General features: G+C 37.5%; 1 protein-coding gene across 1 annotated transcript in view; it reads right to left on the reverse strand.

Moving 5' to 3' along the window:
* LOC121426040 (ubiquitin carboxyl-terminal hydrolase 40-like) overlaps window positions 1–23,898 on the reverse strand; it is a 48,419-nt gene that overhangs the window by 11,510 nt on the left and 13,011 nt on the right. The window contains exons 5-17 of the mRNA XM_041622172.1: window positions 21,371–21,439; window positions 20,527–20,729; window positions 19,000–19,160; window positions 18,367–18,448; window positions 17,640–17,808; window positions 15,664–15,742; window positions 14,884–14,957; window positions 14,162–14,529; window positions 4,637–4,781; window positions 3,714–3,831; window positions 2,915–3,081; window positions 2,276–2,377; window positions 783–972 (exon numbers count right to left, since the gene is read on the reverse strand). Of these exons, the coding sequence (XP_041478106.1) occupies window positions 783–972; window positions 2,276–2,377; window positions 2,915–3,081; window positions 3,714–3,831; window positions 4,637–4,781; window positions 14,162–14,529; window positions 14,884–14,957; window positions 15,664–15,742; window positions 17,640–17,808; window positions 18,367–18,448; window positions 19,000–19,160; window positions 20,527–20,729; window positions 21,371–21,439 (1,927 nt within the window). The remainder of the gene's footprint in view (window positions 1–782; window positions 973–2,275; window positions 2,378–2,914; window positions 3,082–3,713; window positions 3,832–4,636; window positions 4,782–14,161; window positions 14,530–14,883; window positions 14,958–15,663; window positions 15,743–17,639; window positions 17,809–18,366; window positions 18,449–18,999; window positions 19,161–20,526; window positions 20,730–21,370; window positions 21,440–23,898) is intronic.

The following is a 23,898-nucleotide window of genomic DNA, read 5'->3' on the forward strand; positions in this document are numbered from 1 at the left end:
ATATCATGCGCGCGTTCGGCAATACAAGGCCGGTCAGTAATACAATCACTCACTATAAGTATAACCGTGAATATGTCAACCAAGTCAACCAAAACTAATTGGTAAAATTAAAATAATACATGCACCTGACCAAAATTGTAACTTCATTTGCTATGTCTTTCTATGAATATATTTCACAATGATAAGTGGTAATGACAAATAATTTATGTTTATTCATGGATTTATTTATTTCATTTGTTCCTAGAACAATATAAAGGTAATCCTTCAGAGAAGATCATTTGTTCATAAAACTCTACCCAAATAACATGCAAATAAATCACCCTTTCACAATATTCTAGCTAAATATCATGTAAAAAAATTGACAGCCTAAGATGGTTATTTCCATCTTCCCACAATTTTTGTGGAGGAGCCGTGGTGTAGTGGTTCTGACTCTCGCCTTGTAAACAGAGGGTCGTGTGTTCGAATCCCACCGCGGTCTGGCGTCCTTTGGCAAGGCGTTAATCCACACTTTGCCACTCTCAACCCAGGTGCTAAATGGGTACCCGGTAGGATGTGAAAGTCATTGTAGCTTGTCCAGTATTGTGTGCGCCTCACAGGCGACTAACTGGAATACTCCCCAGGGAGTGGAGGATGTGCACACATTGTGTGCGGGAATGACTGATTGAATCCGATGGCCGGGGTAATAATGTATATGTAAAGTGCTTAGAAACGTCGTTCCGATGGATTAAGCGCTATATAAAAGCGGATTATTATTATTATTTTATAGTGAAAAGGTGACTCACTTGAAAATTGAACATGAGGGATCCAGGACGACGCCCCTCCCTCTCCCCCTCCTTCGTCGGCTCCACCGGTCCTGACTGGAGAGGGATAGAGCCAAACGGGGAGCAGGAGATACCCCTTGGGGGGTACACGCCCCTCCTCCAGCATCAGAAGCTCTCCATCTTGGATGTGAAGCTCCGTTAGACTTTTCTCCTGTAAAAATAATAAGGAAGAAGAAATTCATGGGCTTATGATCCAGTCATTGAAATACTTCTCTTCTGATTTTGAGTTTATTTTGAAAAAAAAATTACTTTGTTAATGTTATACCACTATTCAGTTAATATATTTGGATTCATTCATATATTAATCAAGGTTTTTATAAAAAAAAATTGCCCCACCACCATGGCAATACATACACAATGCTATGCAGTATACGAATGACAATGTATTAAGACATCTAATTTTGAAGCATATCAAACATTGAACAATATAACTCATACATGTATTTAGAATATTTAGAAGTAATAATGATAACAAAACAGCCCTTTTATAGTGCATATTTTATTATGATTCTATGTCTCTGCCCCTTCGAAAGGACGATGATGTTGCTACCAAAGGGCCCCCATCTCACAAAAAGTTCAAATTGATCCGTTCAACCACAGCTATTGACAGCCAGCAACTTCAACATTTACTATGCATGTTTTTTCAAAATATTTTCTACATATGATGTTTGTTCATGCATTCATTGTTTTCTTTATCAAGAATTCACTGTGCTTCTCTTTATTTACAAAGGACTATGTGCCAATCTCCTACAGAATTAATTATGATACTGATGGATTTTAAAAGAGTTACGATTGATCCAATCAATCTAAGTCTATGGAAATCCATCAGTGTCATAGTGTTGTAAGACGGGACCCTGCTTTAGCTGTGATGGATATTTAGACCAGGTCGAAAAAAACTTAGTTTTGGAAATCAATTTCTTATGTATTTTATTGTTTTTATGAATTTCTTTGTTTTTCAACCTTTTGTTTTTCTTTGTTTTTTCACCAGATTTATTGTACAACCTTTCTGAAGCATAATTAGGCTAAAATCAATTGATTTCAGCTGTTTTAAAGTAAAAATAATCATATCTTAATGAATAAAATGAGAAAGCTCAATTTGCATTGACTTTGTGCACAAAATCATGTCTTGAAACAATTTTTGGTCTGACATGCACTTACGAAATGTTGCTTAATTTCGGAACCGCGTATTCGGGTGTCGTAAATTTGGTCTCAAAAAATGCGTGAGACTTAAAAGTATGAACTCAGTGAGTGGCGCAGTCAAAAAAATTCGCGCAGCGGAATGATTGCAGAAAATGTTGAGGGGGGTATGATTCAAACCCCCCCCCCCCCCCCGGCAATTTCAGGGTTTAATGAAAGATGACAAAAAGGGTGTAGACCAAGTGGTAATTTAGCAAATTGAATGAAACAATCGTTTACTTTGTTATGGATGTGACAATGGAAAACGCTATCCTTACCATATCAGTGATGATATCAGCTGCTTCACCACACCAGTTGGTCTTCCTCAGATGATAGGGGGAGCCCTCCATTCCTGCTATGCTCAACATTTTTGTCAGACACTGTACCATGGAAAAGATATTGAGAAATATAGCATTTTGTATCATTAATGACTGTAAACAATCATTATCCTTAAAAGGGCGTAATCCAGTTTCATGAAATAATGGCGCGAGACCTTTCATAGGAGGGAATGTGCTGAAAAATGATGATCATGAAGATGATGATAAAGATGATGATGATGATAATGATGATGGTGATGATGAAGATGATGATGAAGATGACAGTGATGGTGATGATGATGAAGATGATGAGGAAGATGATGAGGAAGATGATGATGATGATGATGATGATGATGATGATGATGATGAAGATGATGAGGAAGATGATGATGAAGATGATTACGGTGGTGGTGGTGATATGATAGTAATGATATGATGATGATAATGGTGATTATGATGATGACAATAATGATGACATGATGATGATAATGATGGTGGTGATGATGAAAATGCTAATAAAGATGATGACAATGGTGGTAATAATGATGAAGATGATGAAGGTGACAATGAGGAGGAAGATAATAATGACTAACAACTCACCTCTGTCATGGAAGTAGATTTTTCCACCATCATATCCCAGGATTTGTTGCTAGACATGAGACTGAAATTTAGGGTGAGCTCATTGGATGTTGGCGGAAGTCCTGTTTCTATGACAATGGTCTTTCCTTTCTTGATTCCAGAATCTGCTATGCTCTGGTTTTCATGCACTGTAGGAAATTTGAAAAATGGCGATGCAAAAACATTCAATTTTGTATTACCATACTGAAATCGTGAATCCCCCCCCCCCCAATTTATTTTACATGATTCATATGTCTACCTTTGCCAAATCATAGATATTCTGAATTTTAAATTTTGAACTTTGATAGTGTGAGCAACAAAATCTTCACATGTATGAAGCTGTCGAGTTTAAAAAAGAACAGCCAAATGGTTGAGTAATCTAGGAATGAAAATAGTATGAATGCAAGGGTGGACAATAAAAAGGGACAAAAATTTTAAAAGATATGCAAAAAATCTATTAGAGCAATATGAATTATAATATGAAAATATTTTTTTAAAAATAAAGAGAAAATGAAAGGATGGGAAAGATAAAAGAAAGGGGGAAAAGTCAAAGACAAGCCTAAAGAGAAGCTTTTAAAAAGAAGGATAACGAAAAGAAAGAGAGAGAAAGAATTAAGAGAAAGAGAGTAAGAAAGAAATGAAAAAGAAAAACAAGCAATGGATAAAATAAAAAGAAAGAATAGAGGAGACAAAAACAGAGAGACAGAGATATAAACAAAGATATATAGGGGATGAGAAAGAGAAAAGCGTGAAAAAGAAGTGGCAATATTGAATTACTTACAAGGAGGTAGAAGACCAAGGGCATCATCACTTATTCTCAACCTGCATCCTTCCTTTGGTCTTTGGTTACCATAGAGACCATGACTGTTGATGACCAGCTGCTTCAATTCTAATACAGTCTGATGATTGGGGCAAAAAAAGAGACAAATATAAAGCTTCAGAGCTATACATAATTGTGCCCAAAAGTGTGTGAAGTCCACCACAAAATGCACTCCTTCACGCTGAGTGTTGTATGTCGACAACAGCATTACAATGTTTGGCGAGCCCAGAGAAACAAACTCTATTGAATGTAATATTTTATCACCAGAATTCACAACTCAATATCTAAAACATGGCAGAAATGAGAACTTAAAATGTGAATTTCTCCACTTTTAACACTTTCAATATGTTCAATATTTTCTGGTCGGGCTCACTAACTTTAAGGCACCACTGTACACTATCAAAATAGTTTCTTCTCTCAATGTAAATATTTCAGCCTAAGAGTACTAGCAATTCCAATCTCCCTGTCTCCTTTTCCCCACCCCCTCCTTCTCTTTCTCCTGCTTCTCCTTTCCTTCTCCAATCAATTCCACTGATAATGGCTAAATCTTGCAAAATGTTACATGGAAGAATGAAAATGTGCTCTTTTGTTAAATGATTATGATGTATAAATGGTTATGATGAATATTTCATATATGCTTTTTAAAGCAAATAAACAACATTTGAATTTGAACTTATCAATAACATCTACTCTTAACTCTGAAAAAAAGAAATTAAATCCTTCTATAAACATTTTGATGCAATAATGAATTTTCAAAAAAAGATTTGTGAAGCAAAAAAAAAAGAAGATTAAATTGAAGATAAGAAAATTGATCGCATATCTACCCTATCACAAATGAATAACATTAAACAAAATTGGGGAAATAAATACAAAGAAGAGCATACCTTGTCTTTTGATATACTGATCTGTTTGACAGGCCAGTCACCGTCATTGTTTGGATCAACGCATCGATTCTCAACCGTGATTTTCATGGAATTCTTTTGTTTGTCTACTTCAACCTCTGCGAGAGATTCACCTTGGCAGTTGGGACTGAGTGGATGAAGAGAAAAGTATCTACAGTTTATTTCTGATTCCTCTAATGCCAATTCGTCCAATTGCAAGTCGCCTACTATCATTTGATCTACCGTCAGTTCGTCCACTATCCACATGGTCAAACTGCCAATTCGTCCACTCACCATTTCGTCTAATAACCAGTTTGTCCAATAGCCATTTAGTCCACATACTATTTGGTCAAATTGGAACAAGTGTTAAATGTGCAAAATGAATGAAAATGAAATATTTGACCAACTGGTTATGAGACGAAATGGTCATACACGAAATGGTGATTAACGAAGTGATGATTGGACCAAATGGTTGTTAGACAAAATGTTGACAGGATGGCATTAGACTAAATTAAAGAAGACCATGTGGTGAGTGGATGAGTTGGCAGTACATGAACTGGCAATTTACCTTATTTAGGCACGTCATCAAAAATCCCTTATGCGTCGCTACTCGTCGCGACGGAATATCAAGATCCGGGTCTGATTCCAGACGGGGAGCGACGAGAGCCGACGCAACCCGACGACCCCCCTTTTCCCATTCATTTTGGGTGATATCCCTTCCCGTTACATCCTTTTATCTTGCCGACTCGCTAATTGGAGCGTCTCGCTTCGTCGCAAATAACAATGACGGATCGATAAGACTGCTAACAACATCCGGGTTGCGTGAAGCGAACGTGATTGCATATATCTATTTTTTGCACAGGCATGCCTTTTTATTGCATTAATTGCGATTTTTATATGAAATAAACGATTTCATCATATAAATGCGACATAGATTTTATTCCGATGTCTGAGTACTTACCGCCGTCGGCGCTCTTTACTCCCCGACATCGCTTATCACCCACGGAGGGTATTCTGTAGTCACATTACTTTTATCTTGGTCATCATATTTCTTACCTCGACATCCTTTCTGTGGTCATAGATTATATTCCGATGTTTAAGTACTTGCCACCGTCCGCACCATTTATTTCCCGTCATCGCTAACCACCCACGGAGCGCATTCTGTAGTCATTTATATTATTTTTATCTTGATCATCATATTTCTTACCTCGACATCCTTTCCTTGGTCATAGATTAAATTCCGATGTCGAAGTACTTCCCGCCGTCGGCGCTATTTATTTCCCGTCATCGCTAACCACCCACGGAGCTCATTCTGTAGTCATTTATATTATTTTTATCTTGGTCATCACATTTCTTACCTCGACATCCTTTCCGTGGTCATAGATTACTTTCCGATGTCGAAGTACTTCCCGCCGTCGGCGCTATTTATTTCCCGTCATCGCTAACCACCCACGGAGCGCATTCTGTAGTCATTTATATTATTTTTATCTTGGTCATCATATTTCTTACCTCGACATCCTTTCCGTGGTCATAGATTATATTCCGATGTCTGCGTACTTACCGTCGTCGACGCTATTTACTCCCCGACGCCGCTAACCACCCACGGAGCGCATTCTGTAGTCATTTAAATTATGTTTATCTTGGTAATCATATTTCTTACCTCGACATCCTTTCCGTGGTCATAGATTATATTCCGATGTCTGCGTACTTACCGTCGTCGACGCTATTTACTCCCCGACGTCGCTAACCACCCACGGAGCGCATTCTGTAGTCATTTAAATTATGTTTATCTTGGTAATCATATTTCTTACCTCGACATCCTTTCCGTGGTCATAGATTATATTCCGATGTCTGCGTACTTACCGTCGTCGACGCTATTTACTCCCCGACGTCGCTAACCACCCACGGAGCGCATTCTGTAGTCATTTAAATTATGTTTATCTTGGTCATCATATTTCTTACCTCGACATCCTTTCCGTGGTCATAGATTAAATTCCGATGTCGAAGTACTTCCCGCCGTCGGCGCTATTTATTTCCCGTCATCGCTAACCACCCACGGAGCTCATTCTGTAGTCATTTATATTATTTTTATCTTGGTCATCACATTTCTTACCTCGACATCCTTTCCGTGGTCATAGATTACTTTCCGATGTCGAAGTACTTCCCGCCGTCGGCGCTATTTATTTCCCGTCATCGCTAACCACCCACGGAGCGCATTCTGTAGTCATTTATATTATTTTATCTTGGTCATCATATTTCTTACCTCGACATCCTTTCCGTGGTCATAGATTATATTCCGATGTCTGCGTACTTACCGTCGTCGACGCTATTTACTCCCCGACTTCGCTACCACCCACGGAGCGCATTCTGTAGTCATTTAAATTATGTTTATCTTGGTAATCATATTTCTTACCTCGATGATCCTTTCCGTGGTCATAGATTATATTCCGATGTCTGCGTACTTACCGTCGTCGACGCTATTTACTCCCCGACGTCGCTAACCACCCACGGAGCGCATTCTGTAGTCATTTAAATTATGTTTATCTTGGTAATCATATTTCTTACCTCGACATCCTTTCCGTGGTCATAGATTATATTCCGATGTCTGCGTACTTACCGTCGTCGACGCTATTTACTCCCCGACGTCGCTAACCACCCACGGAGCGCATTCTGTAGTCATTTAAATTATGTTTATCTTGGTCATCATATTTCTTACCTCGACATCCTTTCCGTGGTCATAGATTAAATTCCGATGTCTGCGTACTTACCGCCGTCGGCGCTATTTATTTCCCGTCATCGCTAACCACCCACGGAGCTCATTCTGTAGTCATTTATATTATTTTTATCTTGGTCATCACATTTCTTACCTCGACATCCTTTCCGTGGTCATAGATTACTTTCCGATGTCGAAGTACTTCCCGCCGTCGGCGCTATTTATTTCCCGTCATCGCTAACCACCCACGGAGCGCATTCTGTAGTCATTTATATTATTTTTATCTTGGGCATCATATTTCTTACCTCGACATCCTTTCCGTGGTCATAGATTATATTCCGATGTCTGCGTACTTACCGTCGTCGACGCTATTTACTCCCCGACGTCGCTACCACCCACGGAGCGCATTCTGTAGTCATTTAAATTATGTTTATCTTGGTAATCATATTTCTTACCTCGACATCCTTTCCGTGGTCATAGATTATATTCCGATGTCTGCGTACTTACCGTCGTCGACGCTATTTACTCCCCGACGTCGCTAACCACCCACGGAGCGCATTCTGTAGTCATTTAAATTATGTTTATCTTGGTAATCATATTTCTTACCTCGACATCCTTTCCGTGGTCATAGATTATATTCCGATGTCTGCGTACTTACCGTCGTCGACGCTATTTACTCCCCGACGTCGCTAACCACCCACGGAGCGCATTCTGTAGTCATTTAAATTATGTTTATCTTGGTCATCATATTTCTTACCTCGACATCCTTTCCGTGGTCATAGATTAAATTCCGATGTCGAAGTACTTCCCGACGTCGGCGCTATTTCCCGTCATCGCTAACCTCCCACGGAGCTCATTCTGTAGTCATTTATATTATTTTTATCTTGGTAATCACATTTTTTACCTCGACATCCTTTCCGTGGTCATAGATTATATTCCGATGTCTAAGTCCTTAGCGCTGTCGGCGCTATGTACTCCCCGACATTGCTTACCTATATATATCTGAATTTGAATAAAAAGTATTATGTTATCTAAAATGGTATAAAAATATATCAGATAATTATAATGTTTGTTATCGGAATCTACCCTGAATTCGATTTTCTTACATATTTTACTTTGTTTTCTAAGTGACAGTACAATGAAAATATGTATAACATTGTATAATTCAGGTGCATATTCATGTCTAAGGACTGAATTTATTTGAATTAAAAATGAACCTTTCCCCGTTCAGCCTAGTCCATTGTTATTTTTTTCTTTCAAGATTATTTTCATATTGTACTCCTTCGATAATTAAAGTGGATACTAAATAAGAATACTTTCCATAATATAAAGAAGTTGTCTTTATTGTTATACCCCATATAATTTATCCTCTTTGAATGAGGCCCTTGGAGAAGAATTAAGCACGCTGAAAATAGTGTTCAATTTGGAAAAGTATGTTAAAGTTTCTATTAAAACCGCATTTAAAGTCAACACAAATTTTGCCCCGCTGACATTTTGTGTAGTAATAGTTTTTTTAAGAGCGGGATCCTTTATCAACGACTCGAAATCAGCTAAATGCGCGTCTACCAGTGTATGAGTATTTCCGTTACAATAAAATGGGAGTTATATTGAGTAAAACACGCATTAATATTAAATACGGAGAAACGGATAAATATTAGTATACATTGAATATTAAAAATGCTTTGGGCCTAAAAATATGGGTCACTTGACCCTGCAAAGAGCAAATCTTAAGCTATTGTTCATCCCCTGCGTTTATCAATTCCCTGGCATTGTCAATCTTTTCATCTAAACGCACGAAGACGACATTCTTTGATAATCTGTAATCCCCACCCCAACTCGCTTACTCCCGTGAATAGAAACAGGTAAGCTCCGCAAAGGCATGTTTTAATGAACATTATGCACGATCCCTTGGTATTGCCATTCCATTCATCACGTAAAGACGACAGATATTCTTTGATAGTCCGTTATCCCCACCCAGTGGCGGACCGTGATCCGGAGGAGACAAAGCACGGGGGGCACAGCATTGTTCACAGACAATGAAGTGCCCCCCCCCCCAATGCTTTGTCTCCTCCGGGTCACGGTCCGCTACTGTCCCCCACCGCAACTTGATTGATACTCTCGTGAATAGAAGCCGGAAAGCTCCGTAAAGGCATGGCTTTATTACGAACATGTTCAAAATCTATATAGAACTAACATGTATTTTATTACCAAACCACCCACCCACTCCTTAATTAAATCGTCCACTGATAGACTCGAATATGAATATTAATGACGATGTGCATATAACTCTTTTCACAGGATATTTCTAAATTTTAAAATTCAATAACTTTATTTTCGTTATTTGTTATCCAATTTTGATGAAATTTTCAGCATTTTACTTTGTGAATTTTACTCTATTTAAATTGATATATTCTCAGCCCGGTAAAGACTTGAGAACATGCTTATGTAGTACAAACCAGAATGGGTTCAATTCTCATTCTAATTGGTCTGCGTAATTGAATTAGGGTTGATTTTAGCCGCTGAATAGTCTGTAATAATTTCCATTGTTAATAAAACATTGAAATACAAAGATGAAATAAAATAAATATACATAAAAAATTATAAAATCATATAATTGCATAATAAAAAAAATACCCTTTTCTTTGCCAAAGCTATAAATTATATTCCAAAACTGACATAAACATCTTACGTGAAATTGGGTGTTAATATATATTATGCAAGTAATGTTTCCTTTATAATGATTCAACAAAATTATATATATATTGTCAATGGCTGGTAGGGGTAATGTGTGATGCTTGTGCGTGCCAAAATACATCTCAACACACTTAAAATGAATGGCAACATACTGTCCACTGTGTATGTTTAATATAATTTCATAACATTTTACCTAACTTTCCAACAAAGTCGGAAAGCTATACTAAATGGAAGACTCAATTATCATCCCAAATAATGCCCGATTTATTAGACATTTATTGAAAATCGTTCCAGTTGCTATAGCGATATGAAAGTACTTTCGTATACCTGGCAGAATGAATTCTCTACTATCCCGCATAAGATATGATTTACGTAACTTTCCAATAAAGTCGGAAAGGAGTATAGACGCAATCATCACCCCCAAATCGATACCCGATCGTCGGACATTTCTTGAAAATCGTTCAGGTTGCTATAGCGATATGAAACTACTTATACCTGGCAGAATGAATTATCTACTACTACAAGGTATTTACCTGACAAGGTATGTTCAAGGTCATAGGTGGCGGAGCAGAGGATTATCTTTTGTGTTTGGGGGGACGCAACAATAGCCGTCCCCCCCCCCCAACACAAAAGATAATCTTCTGCCCCGCCGCCAATGAATTCTATACTATCCTGTACGTATAAAATATCATTTACGTAGCTTTTGAAAGTCGGAAAGCTATACTATAATGGAGTAGACGCAATGATCATCCCAAAGTAATGCCCGATCGTTCGGTCATTAATTAAAAATGGTTCTAATTGCTTGACCTGGCAGAATTAATTCTATACTATCATGTATAAAATATGATTTACGTATAGCTTTCCAACAAAGTCGGAAAGCTATTCTATATTTGAGTAGACGCAATCATCACCCCCAAATAAATGCCCGATCGTTCAGTCATTTATTAAAAATAGTTCAAATTGCTAGACCTGGCAGAATGAATTCTCTACTATCCTGTATAAAATATGATTTACGTAGCTTTCCAACAAAGTCGGAACAATACTACAATGGAATAGACTCAATCATCATCCCAAATTAATGTCCGATCGTTCGGACATTTATTAAAAATCGTTCAGGTTGCTTTGCCTGGCAGAATGAATTCTCTACTATCCTGTGTAAAATACGATTTACGTAACTTTTAAACAAAGTCTGGAAACTTTTTAACTAAAATGCAGTAGATGCAATCACCATCCCAAATTAATGCCCGATCGCTTTGACATTACCGTTATTAAAGTTCGTTCGAGTTGCTTGTGATGTCAAATTACTTTCATATACCTGGCAGAACACACGCTTACTATCTCGGAAGAAGTATTATTTGTAAGCCTGAGTTTGCAAAATCGGTGGATCGAAAAAAAAATACTTCGGCCGATTCGTTTGGTTCACAACAATCAATCATCAAAATATCAGTAATGTCCAACTTGACTACTACTCAATACTTGATTTGTTTCCCCCCAAAATGAAACCGATTGTGTAATTATGCCTGCCTATAGCTATTCATCATTACTTTGAAGTTTATTTCGATCATATTTAGAGTCTTACTCGTCTGCTCGTGCCGAGATAATTCATGCAGATGAATTCATGAATATTAATGGTCATCGCCATCGATCGTGCATGCGCAGTACTGTTCTTTAATCAAACCAGAAAATGGCGGGAAATTGACGCGATCAACGTGAAATAAATCTTGCTCTCAAGAACAATATTAATATCATGACCATAGAAGATTATTTAATCGTAATATTTAACAATAATTTGACGGAAACCTTTTTTTTATACTAACTTTCTTTTATTTTTCCTTCATTTAATCCCCCTTCATTTTTTCTTTCCTCTCAATTCATTTCTTTTCTTTCTCTCCTTCATTCTTTCGTTCACCTTTCCTTCCAATTCTTTATATTTTTTCACAAGTCTAACACTGTGTAGCCTTCTACGCGTATCATTGTTTGTCGATTGTCCCGTATTTCATTTTGAGAAATCTGGTCACCCTGGTGAAACGTTTGTATTTCGTTTCAATTTTCAATGGAGGACATCATATGACGATCGACTTGAGTGCACCTGAAAAAAATGATTATCACGTCATGATTGATTCTCGAACATTGTCTCCATGCAGAAACTCTTTTCAAAATCGTAATATCACCAAATAATAACATTTTACATGACAAAACAGAGAAAATTGCTTTTGATATTTTCCCCCCATCGATTTGAAGCTAGTTTGTGCCCAACTTTGGGCTCTGATTTCTTGAATGGAAATATGCCATACGTCATCGAACACGCATGCGCATTTTGCTTCTTTTCTCGGAGCTCGGAATTAAGAGACGTCCAGAGATGGAATGAAAATAATTCTGCCATATGAACATAACAAACTCTGCTGACGTCGTCAATAAAAAAAAACATGCCAGTATTAATTCTTCCATATGAACATAACATACTTTGCTGCATGACATCGTCAATATTCTTAGTATGACCATAAAATCTTATTAAATCGTAATTATAACTGATGAATTTAGGGCTCGATCCGAGACATTCATATTTATTTCGATCGCATGCTCTTGTTTAAAAAAAATGGATTGTCATTATCAGGATTAATTCTCGAACATCGTCATAACTCATATCCACAATCTTTCCTCACAATCTTTATATCAACATTGAATAGCAATCCAAATGACCATCCACAGAAGATTACATATTTATTCCCATCAATTTATTTGGAGCACATTTTGGATCCAACTACACAATCTCAGGCAAGTTACAGCGCTCTCCGCTGTTTGCACTTGTTTGCTGGCGCTGACAAGCACGCCTGTTGTTTCGTGAGTGAGTAAAATCTTTCGGATCGACTCTGCGTGATTCATGTCTTAAATATTGTTTCATTTTAAACTTATATGTCATCTGCAAATATAATTGTTGGAGATATTTTGAGAAGAATTCGGGAAGAATTCTACATTGGTCCCCGGCCTTTTTTGTGTTTTGTTATCATGGAAAATACAAAAGAACTTTGCTCTGTCATCTGCTTGTGCAACGCTCACCCGGCCAGCGCATACCGTCAGTGCATATGCATGCAGCTCATGCGTGCATAGCCGCATCGACGCGACGACGCCGGAGCAAAAAAATTGACCCAATTTTCTCCGCCTTCAAAATTCGATGTTCGATCGAATTAAAGCTGTCGAACACCGTTTTTCAAAATAATCGTTAACTTTCCAACAAAGTCAGAAAGGGAAAAGCACTTGTTGATATAAAAACAAATTGAGAAGGAAGGAAATACATAAATCAAGAAAAGATTCGTGCAGAAGCGATCAGAATGGAACTATTGCGCACGCACGACAAGCCGTCTTCCCGATCAGAAAAAATAGTACAGTTGAAGCGAGATCGAGGCTCACATCCGGGTTGCGATGTATTGGATTAAGGGCGTTAATTGGGCCGTCGCAGGGCGTCCCGAAACCAATCAATAAACTGCCTCAGCTGAATAAAAAGCAGACGGACTTCGACGGGAAGCGACGAGGGGCGACGGGGCATTGAATTTACATCCTGTTTTTGCGTCGCGACGGGTAGCGACGCATAGGGGATTTTTGATGACGTGCCTTACCATTAAGAATGGAGATAATTGGTGCACAAAACATTCCAGCCTTTAAAGATGGCCAAAATCATTGGTATTATTGGAGTTTTTGCACTCTCTGCCATGATCATCCCCAATACAACTATTATCATTGCCACCATCATCATTAACTTCCAGTGATTATCATTGGCATTTTCATCATTATAATTTGCATCACAGATTTCTCTGTCTTATACTCATCCTTTTTTTAATAAATGTATTGTTCTTATTTATGATTCTAATAAAATTCTTTTCCTTGTCAATTTCAATTTAATTCTGAAAATTACAAAGTTTTGGGGGAAAGGTCCTTCATACATGTCCTACTTTGTGGAATAGCCTTCCACATATCACTTCAGTCAGGTCCTACAGATTGAAGGTTTGATTTATATACTTTATGGAATTGCAATAATGTCTTTATAGAAGTATCATTAATCATGATTACTTTTCATCAAATAAAAAAAGGATTCAGTACAAAATGTATACCAACTAAATCCTTACCTGTCCTTGCCCGTTGATTCGACCACCAGCTTATCTTCATCGGAGAACCCTAGCTGGGTGAGCGTCCTGCCATCATCATCCGAAGACACCACCACCGGTACCGACTGCACCCTACTCAGCTTCAGCCGCTGCTTCGGGACACCTACGAGATCTGACACCATGCACCGCAGCTCTGATACCCAGGCGTCTTTAGGGAACCCATGGTGGAGCTCGGTAGGGGTGCCTTGGGTGGATATTGGTTCAGTGGAAGGGTGGGAGGATGGTGGCGTTGATCGGTTAGGGGTGTTGGTGGGTGGTGCAGGCTTGAAGGTTAGAATGAGCAGAATTGGCTCGCTGTTTGGGCCAACCAGGATGGAATTCCCACCAACCTGTCAAAATCAATCAAGGCACTCATGAAGAAAAAATGCATTACCTACGTCTTCTTATTCCTTTGCTGTCTAATAAGTTTGGGAACCAAAATGTGAATCTGATTACTTTCTAACCTGTCCTCATATATGCTTTTTAAAACAAATATATTCATCAATTTTTTCTTTAAAGAACAAATCTTATAGTATTTACATGAAACACATCATGACCTTTCCCACATAAAAAAAAATCAATAGGTCGATTCATCTTATAATATCTTTCATGCTTTCATAATAATGTTTCTTTGGCATTCTTTGACTAGCAATATCATAAAAGGGTTGTGCAAAGAATTTTGAAGTACACTACAATCTTCTTACCTGTTTGCCATCCCAAAGAAATACAAAGCTTTGATCAGTTACATAACAATCTTGAAGGCTCTTATCTGGGGTGTCTGTAATGGAGAGAGAGAGAGAGAGAGAGAGAGAAGTCTATGACATCATCATAAACATTACAAAAACATACATTTTCAACAACCAAGTAGATTTTGGCCAAGTGTAATAGTGAACTGCTACGTAGAAACTATGTCTTATATTTAAAAAGAAAATACTATCATGTACAAATATTGGGATCTTGGTACAAGAAGATATGCATGTAATTAATTGCAAACTTCATACAATGCCTCTGATTACTTGATCACTTGCAAATGCTACTATTAATCGAGTGGCCAGTGCTCCTTGTGATTGATCACTAGTTTTATATTATGTGAAACTCAAAAGAAAAATAATTGTAAATAGTACAATGTCATTCTGTTTATGTTAAAGTTACTCCTGTAGGAACTTTGCAAAGCAGCTTTCTGCCGCACCAATGCCCAGCTGGTATTCTACCGATTACATAGCACACATTTTACATCTAAGTTTAATCAGTCACAGTGGCTGACGTTATAGACGACACAAATCATTCTCACGCCTTTGGAAACGGGGGGGGGGGGGGGGGGGGGGGGGGGGGGGGGGGGGGGGGGGGGGGGGGGGGGGGAGGGTAAAGTGGAAATAATGACTGATCAAGGATTCAAACTCACAACCTCACAATGTCAGAGTCCCATGCTCTAACCAATAGACCACACAACCATAAATTAAAATATATCTACACATGTAACTTACCTGTTAAAGAATCATACAAATGAAATCCTGATGGAAGCATTTTGGCAACATGAAGGCACTCATTGTTATTCTCAGGCACCTATACAATACAAATAAAAATACAAACACACACACAAAAAAGTCAATCAAACATTTCCAAAAGGTCATCCAACATTTATCATCAAACTATCAGAACCCTATACATGTATAATCTTTCTGTAACAATTTACTTACTTGCATGCTTTTTTTTTTAATCCTGCATGCTAGCTAACAATACCTCAGAATTTAATCTCGATTTTCAGAGCAGAACATTGTACTGTTTTTTAACCCTAATTCTCCCGGGGGGGGGGCCATAATGGCCCCCCTCAACAATTTTCGCGATATATCTGCTGCGCGAAATTTTTTCACCTCGCAGCTCACTGACTTTTTACATTCAAGTCTCGCGCAAATTTTGAGACCAAAGTTGTGACGCCCGGGTACGCGGTTACGACATTATGCAAGTGCATGTCAGACCCAAAATTGCTCATAAACGTGATTTCATGTACAAATCCAATGCAAATTGCGTATTTAGCCAAAATTCATAAATGTATCATTATTTCTACTTTTACTGATTAAACTTAATTAATTTTGCCTTGTTTATGATCAGAATTATGTCTGGAACAATTTCCATTGAAAAAACAATAAAAAACAAAAAGTAAAAAAAAACAAAGAAATACATAAGAAATTAATAAAACAATAAAATACATAAGAAATTTATTTCCAAGCCAAAGTTTTTTTGAATTACGATTGTTCAGAATGCGACAAAGAAAAATTTTTACCAAAAATTAGCATTCTAGGAGCTTTATTTAGTGAATTAGAGCAAAAAGTATGATTTATGCATAAATTAGCATAATTCATATAAAATAAAATCTCATTATTTTGGAAAATTTTACCATACAGCCTTGTAGATTACATCGCACACTACCAGCGTGCAAATTTTTGCGTCGCTCGCGCGATCGGCGGCCGAGATCTTAAGGGGGGGCCATAATGGCCCCCCCCCGGGAACGACAAGAATCAAAATACCCCGGGAGATTTAGGGTTAATAAAGCTGTTTTAAGTTTAGCATCACACCTTCTTAAATGGTAACAAAATAAATTAAAAGTGAAGATTGCTTGATAGCTATACATTATAATGAAACTCAAGCCTGAACTTAGAATTTGAATAAGGAATGCAACAGATGCTCCACATAATTTGTGTAACTGAGTGTACATTTCAATGTCGTGACCATTCATATGCCCTGCTCAGGGTAAAATAAAGACATAAATCTGGGCTCATATCTTAGCTCACCAACCCACATTTTGACATTGCAATACAGTTTACATTGGACCATGCGAGTGTTCCAGGAGTTCATGTTCAGTCTTCCTGGGAATTTGGAGCATTCCGGGCCGACTTTGCCCTGGTTCTACTTCATCCAGCATCACCAAAAGCATCGGTGTTCTACAGTATGCAGTTTTTTGATATGTTGGCCTTCACGGTTCAATAAGAAATTGATTGAATTGAGTAAAGGCCACCGCACACCTTAGGACACGACTGGCTTGCGACCGAGTGAGAAGAGATGAATCGCAATGTAGTCATAAGCCTCCACACCACACACCCTGCGATCCGACTACATGCTGTCTGCGACTCACGCATGCGCTTTTTGCTTTTTGCCATAGCAACTGAGAAAATGTGCTTACTACTGTGGTTGCACATTATTTATCATATACGCGTTGTGCAACTCTGCTGTCTGATGGACTGGAAGTTGGATTGAGATTGGGATAAGTCATAAGGATTTCTTTGCGATTTTCCTTGCGACTTGTCTCTGACTTGTCTGCGACTCTCAAGCTGACAAGCGCTGTGACATCACATCTCCCTCACTCAGTCGCAAGCCAGTTGTAGACCAGTCAGGTCTTAAGGGGTGCGGGTGTCCTTTACACATATTTCTGCACCAATCATGAGACTGTCAAAGTAATCCTTACTTTTTCTTTGATGAGTTCCATGAGATGTGTCACTGTTTTCCTGCGGTCAAGAGTAATCTTGACAGGTTCTTTGTCAGCTGCAAGCTGCAGTGCTCCTCGTGCCCAGACACAGTCAGTGGCCAGGAGTATGCTGAGTTCAACTGAGTTGATGGCTTTATCGTATTCTTCCCTGAATTATAGAAACGGTGTATGACAAAACTGGGTTTTAAATCATAGATAATCGTTGTCTACACTGCTCATTGAATATTTTTTCAAGTGGTGATAATTGAAATTCAGCATTATTTGAGCCGTTTGAATTCAAATTTGGTATCTAGTGCCGCATTCTTTCCATAACTTTACATTTTCAATTAAAAACAGAACTTTGAGCACTTACATGTACATTACAAATTTAGTAACTGAATATCAACAACTACAAAGATTATATTCTGAAAAGTTCAGCCCCTCTATACTTGATTGAGAAGGTAATATAAACCAGACAAAAATGTGCAGATATCTTATTTTGATCAGGCACCAGATTAAAAAGACATTATCATGTAATTTTATGTACAATCTGTAAATTTGTCCAATAAACACACTTTTAATATGTTATATATTTCACATCATGACTTTCTTAGGACACACATATTCATATAATCTAGTTATGAATTAGAAAAGCGATAGATGTATTTAGGGGATTAACCAAAACTGCAGATAAGATTCAATATCCTAGAAGGGGCAAGAAAAATACCTTTGTTTTTCAAGCTCCTGATTGGCCGTTTCCAGTTCAGCCATTAGCCATGCAGGCATCTGATGATATGGATTGTTGTATGCTGAAATAAAGACAAACTTTAAGATAAAACACTGATATTTTACAATAACTCATCTCTATTGCAAATACATGGAGCATTGCGGCCAGTGGATGAGTCTTCTAACTTTGAAACAGAGGGTTGAGGGTTCCAATCCCAGTCATGGGTTTCCTTCTGCAAGAAATTGATCCACATTGTACTGCACTCAACTCAGGTGAGGTACAGGGATACCTGTCTTGAATATTTTTCCTTGAAATGCTTCTGCAATGCAAAAGGCTGCAGGTATAAAGCCAGGGTAATTAAAGCCATGTCCTATGAAAGAAGTGTGTTATTATGAAGGTTCTGAAATCTTTAAGAAAGTGGCAATCTTAGTTTGGGGAAGTGATTAGCTGGTTAAGGTTAAATCAGCTTTACCATAATTGACAGTCATTGACAAGATACATCATGGAATGCTTTCCAGGTTTCCTCAGATCAGTTTCATGTGACTCATCAACGACAACTTCCATGGTAATAGTGCTTCTCAGCTAATCAAAACCCAGGATTTGTACATGGAGAGCGTCAACGCGACCACCTACCTTGGCTTGGACGAGTCATAGTCTTTCTTCTATAAAGCAGCATATAGGCACTCTCCCTTCCTTGAAATTGCCTATAGAGGGCGCTCTCTCTGATGGGCTCCACTGAGGAATCGTTGAAGTCATACCAACACTGGCCTGGTTCGGGGATCTTTGCGGTAACTCTGTGAGGAAAAGAAAAAAACTTGGTTAAGTTGAGTACCATTTTTTTACAAACCAGCTATGGGAGATTTTGAATTTTAAAGGAGAATGAAACCTAAAGAACAAGATAGCTTGCGTCAAAACAGAAAAATCAAAGAAACAGATCAATAAAAGTTTGAGATAAATACAAATAAAGACAAATAATGACAAATAATGAGAAAGTAATAAGCATTTGAATATTGCGATCACTAATGCTGTGGAGATCCTCAAATTGGCAATATGACATAGATGTGTGATGTCACTTGTGAACAACTCTCCCCATTACTTTAGTATAATATTTCACTTCAATTGCCTCTTTTTTCACATCTATCAGTTCTTTCTATTGGAGGGCATGTAATACAGATTTTCACAGAATGCATCATGAATAAAGATTTCGTATCACCATAAGAAAAAGCAAAAAGAGACATTTTGAGGGTATTTCATAGTCCATCAAAGGAAAAGTTGTTCACATGTGACATCACACATCCTTGTCGCATTGCCAACGAGGGGAACACCACAGCATTAGTGATTGCAATATTCAAATGCTCAAAACTTTCTCATTATTTGTCTGATTTTTCTCAAACTTTCATTGATCTGTTCCTTTGACTTTCTGTTTCGGCATAAGCCTACTTGTCCAAAGGTTTCATTCGCCTTTTAGTTCGTTGTTAGACCTGGTGTAGGTGTTTGAAGGAAATGTCATGGAACCAACAGACCATCAGAGATGGTACGGTCACATCAACGAAACCGACACCAAATGTGACCAGCCGCCCCAAAAAAGATTTTTATTGAAGTTGAAAAACATATCCTAAGGTGCTAAATAATATAACTTGTTGAAATTCATCAACAATAACCCACACATGTACTTAACTGAATGCAGAAGTAACTATAAAGTGAGAGCTTCAAAAAATAAGGAGAAAATAAGGTTAGAAGTTAGGAAGTCACTCAAGCATGAGATGTGAGCACTGTGCAATTTTTTTTTACTTCAAAGCAGTTTAAAAAAAACTTGTGTCAAAGTAATTCTTGTATCTCTTATTTTATTTAACTTTACAACTTCAAATTCTGACAATATGAACAGTTACCCTTATATGCTCATTTTTGCCTTTTGAAGACCAAATCACTGATTTAGCGATTGAAATTACTGCATTTTAGTCACCCAATCACTGCAATTACCATTTAAATCACTGATTTAGCAATTTAAAAAGAACCTTCATTGGCAACTTATTGCTGGTTTAGTGGTGGCTAGTGACAAATAACATACTAGTTTTGATCTGTCTGGATTCATTTTCACAACTATGACTGCAGCATTCAGAAGCAATTGTTTATAATACAAAACATATCACTTTAACTTACCTTGCAATAGCCTTCTCCTTATTACTTTGGTCCTGGTTTTCCCGCCTGCTCTCTTCTGAAACTGTTGCCGTTCTGGCGCCCTCTCTGGGCGAGTTGGAGGGAGTCTGGTCGGGGTTGGATGCCTTTCCTTTCATGGGATCTACTAGATGCACGAGGGTGCCTGCCGTGTTCAGCTCAAAGAGGTCATTGTACTTTTTTAGGAACTGACGGACATTGAATTGAAATGAAGCAATCCAGTTGTGTAAAATACATATAATGAGAGAGATACAGGACAGCAAGTTTCACAGGAGTTTTGTCTGTGCAGACCTCAGAAAAAATTATTGTATTCTTTTTAATAACTGCTGGAATTCGGATTGAAAGGATGCAAGAACATACAAACCCTACAATTTCATAACATAGGGAGCTTTCAAAGATACTGATAATGGAAGAGAAATGGGATGGTAAACCTGGCTTCATACACAATTAGGGTAAGAAGATGGGAAATTGTGTAATTTTATGATGGGCCATGTGTCTCAACCAGATCATGACGCAGGACATACATGTACATACTTTGATTTGAAATAGAAAACCTGGATTTTGTTTTGCATTTCATAAGAACCAGGTATTATTGTCAATGATATAGATATATAAATATATATATATATATATTAACTGACTGAATCATTTGAAGGAATTCTAATAAATCTATACAAAACAATGTGACAGATGCTTTATATGTATTAAGGCAAATGCAATATGATGTGCAAATTTTTCAATTGAAATTATAGGCAGCACAGGTGAACATCTCCTACATCAATAACTTGCCAATTCTATTTTACAATAAAGATAAATCATTGAGACCTACCTTAGTCAAGGTTCCATACTGTCTCTTGAAACGCTTATTCCATGAAACTCCTGTTTCCTCGTTTAGAACCTGAATGAAATGGCACACAGCAATAGGGTATGAAGTACACGTACATGTAGCAATACAGGAAATTACCACAATTAATTTGAACACTTTCAATAAAAGCCAATGAGCATTCCATACACAGGAAAAATGGTCGATCAACAGTTATAGGGTGATTGGTTCAAGAGATACGACCACTTTTTCAAAGGGACTGTTTTCACACTGCGAAAATGCGACATTGATAATTAGGGCAAAATCAGAGACTACTTTTCTTCTCCTCATTATCATTATTACTATTATTGATGTTGTGAATACTGTGTTCATCATCATATGTTTATCACCATCATCATCATCATCACAACTATTGAAGACATACTATACCTGGAAAGTCGTCCAATTGTTCATGCATGCTCAGATCCAGTATGCCTCTTCTCTTTGTACTTTTTCTTCTCATCCTCCTTTTCCTTTACATTTTTTTTCTTCCTCCTCTTCTTGCTCCTTCTTGCCTTTCATCTCCTTTCTTTTATTCTTCTCATTATTACCATTAACATTCATATCATCATCATCATCATCATCAACATCACCACCATCATCATCGTCATCATCATCAGCATCATCACCATCATCATCATCAGCAGAGCAGCAGCAACATCAGCATTATCATCATCATCATCATCATTACCATCATCATCATCAACATCATTATCATCATCATCATCACCATCATCAGGGCTCGACACTAGCGGCAGTCCGACGGTCCCAGACCAGTAAAAATCGCTGTTGGGCCGGTAGATTTTCAGAAATAGGAAGATTTACTGGTCCGACATGACCAGTAAAAAATATCCTTGTCGGGCCAGTAATTTTCCAAAAATAGCAAGATTTTAAGGGTCCGACATGACCAGTAATAAAAACCAATGTTGGGCCAATAACTTTTCCAGAAATGGTCAAATTCACTGCAAACCATTTCCCTCCGATAAATTCTGTCATTCACACACAGAATGAATCACACGTAATTGCTACTAGAGTAGATACAGTGTACATGTAGCCAGCCACACAATCCACGTGGTAAATTCTCTACTGGCTGCGCGAACAAAGCTTGGCTAAACTCTTGCAGAAATCTCTCACAGAACTGTCAAAAATTCATGGTTCATACTCATGAAAGGCTCTTATAATGTCCATATTTCCTAAAAATTGGAGTAACTCTGTCATTTGTAAGCAGTAAAAGGATAAATTTTCACTTCTGTTTGGTTCAAACAGATCGGGTTTTCGGGTGATATCGTATGAATACATATTAGCCCCACATATGCATTTATGTGTGTGTTGATACACTTGGTTTCTGACTTTCTTTCGAAGCTATTTTAATTGAGCCAAAAAGAAATTGATAAATTATTTATGATGATAGTTTTAGCTTTCTTCCTCTGTTTTCTTCCTATCTTTCTTTCCTTCTTTTCAATCTTTCTTTGTTTTTCCCTCTCTTCTTTCATTTTTTTGTTCCTGTATTTCTTTTTTATTTTCCTTAATCTGTTTTCTTTTATTCGTTCTTTCATTCTTTCTATCCTTTTAAAAAATATTTTTCTTTCCTTCCTTCCTTCCTTCCTTCCTTCCTTCCTCCCTCCCTTCCTCCCTCCCTCCCTCCCTTTTAAAAAATATTTTTTTCTATTTCTTTTTTTCTCTTTCTTTCTTTCTTTCTTTCCTTCCTTCCTTCCTTCCTTCCTTCCTTCCTTCCTTCCTTCCTTCCTTCCTTCTTCCTCCCTTCCTCCCTCCCTCCCTCCCTTCTTTCTTTCTTTCTTTCTTTGTCTTTCTTTCTTTCTTTATTCCTTCCTTCCTTCCTTTCTTTCTTTCTTTGTTTCTTTTTGATATTTTTCTTTCTTTAATTCTTGAGTCCATCCATCCTATATTCGTCTCTTCTCTTCTTCCTTCCTTTTACCCTTTTCTTTCCTTCATTCTTCATTATATACTTTCTTTGTTTCTTTCTTCCTTCCATCCATCATTTATTTACCTTTTTTCATTTCTTTCTTTCTTTGTCTCTCAGTCTCTCTTTTTTTTCTTCCTTTCATCTATTCTTTTACCTTTTCTTTTTTTTATTTTGCTTGCTTCTTTCCTTCCTTCCTTTATTTCTTTCCTTCTATCTATCATTTTACCTTCCTTTATTTCTTCCTTCTTTCAATCCTTCCTTCCTCTCTTTTTTTCTTCCTTTCTTTTGTCCTTCTTTCCATCTCTCCTTTAACCCTTTCTTTTTTATTGCTTCTTCTTTCTTTCCTTTACTACTTTCTGGATTTGTTCTTTCTTTCTGTATTGCTTGCTTCATTTCTTTCCTTCATTTCTTTTTTCTTTTCTTTTCTTTTCTTTCTTTCTTTCTCTTTCTTTCTTTGTTTCTTTCTTTCTTATTTTTGCTCCTTCTTTATTCCTTCCTTCCTTCCTTTCCTTTAGTTCTTTCTTTTTTTCCTTCCTTCACATCTATCCTTTCTTTACTTTTCTTTTTTTTC

Source organism: Lytechinus variegatus, chromosome 13 (assembly GCF_018143015.1).
Source record: "Lytechinus variegatus isolate NC3 chromosome 13, Lvar_3.0, whole genome shotgun sequence".
In the NCBI taxonomy this organism is placed as follows: Eukaryota; Metazoa; Echinodermata; class Echinoidea; order Temnopleuroida; family Toxopneustidae; genus Lytechinus; species Lytechinus variegatus.